Here is a 6,131-nt window from a genome sequence, read left to right on the forward strand (position 1 = left end):
TAATTATAGAAAACTCGAATTTTAATCTAAATCTTGTAAACATAAAATAAAATTTACAATTTTTACTAATCTGTTAAGAAACTAATTAAACAAATATTCAATTCAAAACAAAACTATTAACTTATTAAATATTAATTTATAGAACTCACACTGTATTATTATTCAGTCCTCCACGTTTACATTTATATGTAAACAGTAACACAGATGCGTCACTCGTGTATATTTCTAGAAATGTAAATTGTATTTTTTTTTTTTTGGGTTAGTTGTTGGGTATTCTGTCCATACCGTTTAACTACAACTGCAAGTGGTGGTCGTTGGAGGACCACCTAGATTCGTAGTTTTAGCTCCTTTTAGATTGCGACGTGGTTGTTTGTCAGATCTGACTTTTGATTTATTACATTTATTATATACAATTGATATAAATATTCACAAAAACAATGCAGGTTTATCATATAGTGTATGCAAGTCTCAAGAGCCGGTTCTCAACAGAAGGTGCAAGCATCAGCTTAGGGGCCTGGTAGGTTTAAAAATAATTTAGGGAAGGTGAGGGGGGGGGGGGGGGGGGGGGGTGGTATTTCATCGATGATCTACTAATTCAGATGGTAAAAGTTGGTTGATATAGTGCTCACAGGTGAGGAGTTTGTATCTCAGGTTCAATATTAATTGTACCTTTGATAGCACAGATTTGTTTTTGTAGGACCAAAATTTTTTATCTGCTTCAATCCATACATATGTCTTGATCGGCTATGCAAGTCCCCTATATTTAACGTGATAGACGTATAGTACAAATGGCGGTCAATAGTCAGCTGCTCCTGTTTTTTTTTTAATAGGGTAATTATAAACGGATTAAATATACCTGGTGCTTAATTCATTTAAAAGAACTGAATAAGAGACATCAATAAGGTATCGCCATGATACAGTTTCATATTTAATTTGGACTCGAGTGAAACAATCTCTAACAACGAAAACACTGTACATGGACCACGACCGTTACTTGTCATATGTGTGTTACACTTTTATTCATATTTAACATATGCTGTTGTTTTATATGCGTACGTAAAGCTATCCCCTTTACATTGTTTTATCTCTTATACGTTTTGCATGTTCTCAAAGTTTACTCGTATCAATTATACAACTACAAATATCCTTAAAGAATAATAAAGCAAAATGTAATCCAAATAAAAATTAAACTTTGGGATTCTTTACGTCGAAGTCGAACCTTACAAATTAGCCGCGCGAAGTGGCGTAGTCGTAACTGTAACACATTCACTTCTCGATGAATTCAATTCCTATTTTTAACAATCTTGCGGCAAGTTTGGGAAGTTGGAACTAACTTCGTCCCAGCTGAATGGATTGGCTTTCTCAGTCAGGTTACGCTTAAGTTAGGTGATCCGAATTAGAGGATGTGCGGGTCAACTTGCATCGTGGGATGAAATGGAAGACTTGCATCGTGGGATGATATGCTATTTAGAATTGCAATAACGTGCTTTGGATTTATATATATTGATCTCCTAAAACACAATATTCTGAATGCACATTCTCTTTGCCTTTCATCTAAACCAATGTTGATATGTCTATATATAGATCGTTGAATTGTATATTTTAAGTTAGTTTTCCAAAATATTTCATGTTTAGTCTAAAATAATTTCAAACTGAATGACCTGAAAATAAAATGATTTCAGTATATATAACATGGCGAGTGAAAGCCAACACGCATATCACGGATTTTGGTATCTACAAACAAATAACAAATCTTGAGAGTATCTTGAAATAAAAAAACTAGTCATGGAATGAATGCCATGTCGACGAATTCCATATATATAATGGAACCCATACATTAATGGGGTTAGAGACTTAAAAATGTTGATCATAGGGACATAACAATCGCATTGTTAGCTCCACAAACATAAATGGTCAGAAACGTTACACATGCATGAAGCATACGTATCTCTTAAGCTGTAATCTTTTAGGTTATCTACTCAATAAAAATGAGAAGTTGAAAGAGATGGTCTCCATTATTTTTGTGGAAATGAACAAAAGAGAATAATAATGAAATAGAGACCCTTTAACAATAATGAAGAAGCAAGTGGGAACCTGTAGCCATGCAACTTGTGATTCCATTTATTTCTTTGCAGTCGATCTAATAATTCCATCTAACACCCGACTATTATCTACAATTGAATGATATTACAAAAGCAAAAGAAATTCTGAACTTGGGTAAAATAAACCACTCTATTTTGTTTGCTTTTAAATGAACTTATACTAACTCCCAAAGAATTGTTTGTATCTGATGAGAATTAATAATCAACATATAAGTAGGTTCTTCTATCTTGATGTTCAAGCTGGATACGAAGCATACAAGTTTCTTGGGACACAAGGTGACTCCCTCCAAACCCTAGCGTGAAGCTTAAGCAATTCTTTAGCCTTTTCTTTAGTCTTGTTCCCGCAGCTCACTTGAAGCACAAGACACATCTTCGCCACAACTCCCAGTTGCAACATATCCTGCAATAGAGAAGGCGTCGCACAAAACCTCCCAATAGAAAGCAAAACCCTAACCGCCCTTTCACTAGTTATCTGAGAGACCCTAAGTATCTTCTTAGACACAACCGCAATAGCCGCACAATGATTCAAGAACTCAGCTCTTCCTTCTGCACACTGACATAACATATCAAGAACCACCATAGCCATCTCCAAAGTCCTTCTCTCAGATGAGAAAGTCTCATCCATCAAAAGCTCAATAATCATCGAGATCGCTCCAGCTTCCACAGCCTTGTGTCTGTTCCTTCCCCATGGACATATTATCACCAAGATCTGCATTGCTGATTTCGTTGCCTTGTGAGAGATCTGGTCATGCAAGATCTGAACCACCTCGTTGAAAAGCTCACGTTCCAACAATATGATCTGCATTGGATCCGCAACTTCAAGAATCTTCTTGAGAAGAAAAGTCGCATAGGCTCTTGACTCGTAGATCCCACGTTGCATAATCTTAGTCAACGTTTTCACAAGATTTGTTCCCTTCTTGTTGTTTAAAAGACTCTTCCGGGCCGTCTCCGATGTGTCGAGATGATAGAGCAAGCTTAAAGCTTCGTCCATTAAGCTCCTAGAAGAATCAAACCGATTCTCTAGCATGTTTGACTGACAAAGATCGTTGAGATTCGACGAAGAAAGTGAAGGAGAAGGAGAGTTGTAACTATCTACCGAGTTGCTGACGATCTTGGCCAAGAACTCTGGAACGTTTGCAGCTTCTAAGCACCGCTTGTTCGTTGTATTCTCGGACACTATTTGACGAAGTCTTTTGAGGCATTTGACTTGGTTTTGATGTGAAGATGATGAATCTTTGATGAGCTTTTCGATCTCGGATTTAGAGATAGGAGGTTTTGGGGTTGGGATCCTCTCGATGCCGTGGGATGCGTTGAGAGTACACCAGGATTGGATCAAACGGCGTAGAGTATGGTTTGGTGTGAGATCAGTTTCGGTTATGACTTGTTTGGTGACCGGACATGTGTTTTTCTTACCGGTGAAGAGCCACTTCTCGATGCTGTCTCTGTCGTAGGTTATTCCGGTGGAAACTATCACCGGGTCCTTCATGATATCTAGAGAGATCGGACATAGAAAGAAAGTAGGAATCTCTATCTCTTGATCCATTTACTCGCCGGAAAGTATTTAAAAACTATGAACAAATCGACCAACGAAAGAATCTTTAAAATGAAAGTTTTGCTTCAAAGTGTAGTAGTTGAGATTTAGGAGATGTGAATTGGTTTGAAGAGAAGATGGTTGGGTTTTAAATATAAAGGATTGGAGAAATATTCAGAATTATTACAAAAGTCAACACGGAAAATACAAATACTTGCAACTCTTTTTGGATAGCTGTACCTATTCATTATTGAAAGGCGTTTATAGAACGAACGAGGAACGTATTTAGATTTGACTTTTTGGGTGGTGTTATAATGAATGCTTTTGTATAAAAAAAAGTAACGTATGAAGAGTGTTGACTTGTCAAAAAAGATGCGATTACGGCGAGGAAAGTGTAAATAGTTGCGAGGTCATTCGCAGATTGGTCGTGTGGCGGTGTTGATAAATAGTTTGTCTGCTTTGTGTTTTCTTTTTTAACGCACATGCCATAACTGCTGATTCCTCGCCCCTTTTTTTGCCATCACTTGTTTGACTTCTTAAAAAAAAAATCTAAAAAGCAGGCATATTTCAAAATTTTACTTATGAGTGTCTTATTCTTAAAAACATTTTAAGTTTTAACCGAAAGGTGGAGGAAGATTACTGTTTTTCGTCAACAAACACACGATTATCGTTTTATTTTGGTGATGTAGTTATTTTCTTGGTGCCGACAAAACCTAAGTGCCATCATCGGTCCGTTGTTTGACGCTGCAAATCTGATGGTACAATTTTAGACCGATGTTGCCTTGTTATGTTCAACTTTGTTTCTTTTCTGAATCCTTCCACAATATACTGCCCTATTCCTAAAAACATTTTAAAAATATCCTTTTTGAGGGAAAAACTTCAGTTATATATTTATATTTTCTTGATCAGGTAAATGGTTATGATGAATTTTTGTTTTAAATGAAGTTACTATTAAACTAAATAAAAGGTAATAACAACATTCTTTTTTTTTTGAAATTTAGCATTCAGTGTACTTTAAAAACCATACTCATTTAGTTGTTATCTAATAAATGGACATATTGGTTATTTTCGTCTCAAGTAAAAAGTACTATAATTCAGTATAATAGATCATATATTTATATGAGTGAATTGGAAGTCTATTCGATATATTAAGCAAAACAGGATCTATTCTATGTAGATATCTTCGTGAACATATTTCATAGTATGAAAAAATGAACCGTTCGTGTTTGAAAAAATAAAATGAACTGTTCCACAAAAGCTAAATGATAGAAAACCTATATTTGACCAGTTAAATGTCTATACAAAAAATAAAGGTAATCACTAATAGACTAAATACATAAAGATGAATAAATGGAGTTGAGAGGAACAAAAAGATGGATAGGTCCATTTCTCCAACACTTCTAAAAACTAGTAGAACACATTTTTTGAACTTTTTATTGGTCAGTTTTAAAGTGAATGAGTTGAATTGTTTTCTATATTTTCAACTCAAATGATAAATTTAGGAAAATGTTTAATGATCCATTAACTCTTACATCATCAAAATAGTAAATGTTTAGATGAATTTAACCAACTTCTATTCCTCTACATACATGAGCCGCCCCTGGCATGAAACAGATAAAGCATGGGCCTGTGGCTGCCATTTATTAAGTATATAACCGGCCGCAAAGTTTTCAAACGTGTCAATTGTCTAGTGGTCAGTTGTTCAATACATCTACATTAGATGCAGGGTTCGAATACCATTATGTGCATAATTCTTTTTTCAATTTTCAGCCATTTTTTTTTCTGTCTTGACCTTGTGGTCTTAAAAAGTGTAGGACCGACTGTCTACATATATAACCATTTGCATCTACATAAACACAAATCTCGCCGTTCATAACGTATAGGTGATAGAACTCACTTCGAAAGTTGGTAAAAAAAAATTGATTTCTTTAACTATGGTCATTTTTTGGTGAAAACTATGGCCATATTTATTGCTATGTAGTGCAAATGCTCTAAAATAACGAAGTTATATTAGTCTTAAGTAATGAATTCCAACTCAATTTCAAGTTGCTCTACACCAAAATTTTAGCAAAACAAAAAAGAACAAAAAAAATCAAGTTGCTCTAGCCGCCACGGATTTCATGTACATGATTTTTGTTTTTGTCCATACGAAACTCGAAAGCATTTAACATGTGTCCTCATGAAAAAGTACCGAAAGTAGGATTTTTGTATTGTTTCGGTGAGAAACCCACTTGCTAGATACCACTTGGGTTTCGATGATGTATTGTTTCAGTGAGAATTTTTTTTTTTTTGTCAGCGATTCAGTGAGAATTCAACTTGCTAGATACCACTTTGTGATAAAACAATTTTGCTTACATTAAATTTAAAAGTCAAACAATATGCTTTATAACTTAAACTAGATTCGGGCGGGTATTTATTTTCATATATGCATATATAGATATTTGTTTTTCATAATTAGTATATATTTTTAATGTTACTCATATATTTAAATGTTTATA

The 6,131-nt window shown here is 34.7% G+C and overlaps 1 protein-coding gene across 1 annotated transcript; it reads right to left on the reverse strand.

The window, feature by feature from the left end:
• Nucleotides 1–2,077: 2,077 nt before the first annotated feature.
• On the reverse strand, nucleotides 2,078–3,857 carry LOC106402418 (E3 ubiquitin-protein ligase PUB22). Its single transcript, XM_013843150.3, has one exon. It carries the CDS (start codon nucleotides 3,643–3,645, stop codon nucleotides 2,338–2,340), a length of 1,308 nt encoding a protein of 435 aa, XP_013698604.2. The 5' UTR covers nucleotides 3,646–3,857; the 3' UTR covers nucleotides 2,078–2,337.
• Between the last annotated feature and the right edge of the window lie 2,274 nt (nucleotides 3,858–6,131).

The sequence above is a fragment of the Brassica napus genome, chromosome A9 (genome assembly GCF_020379485.1).
Source record: "Brassica napus cultivar Da-Ae chromosome A9, Da-Ae, whole genome shotgun sequence".
NCBI lineage: Eukaryota > Viridiplantae > Streptophyta > Magnoliopsida > Brassicales > Brassicaceae > Brassica > Brassica napus.

Excerpts from the sequence above, each read along its gene's own strand:
- LOC106402418 (XM_013843150.3), bottom strand. The coding sequence starts at position 3,645 with ATGGATCAAGAGATAGAGATTCCTACTTTCTTTCTATGTCCGATCTCT.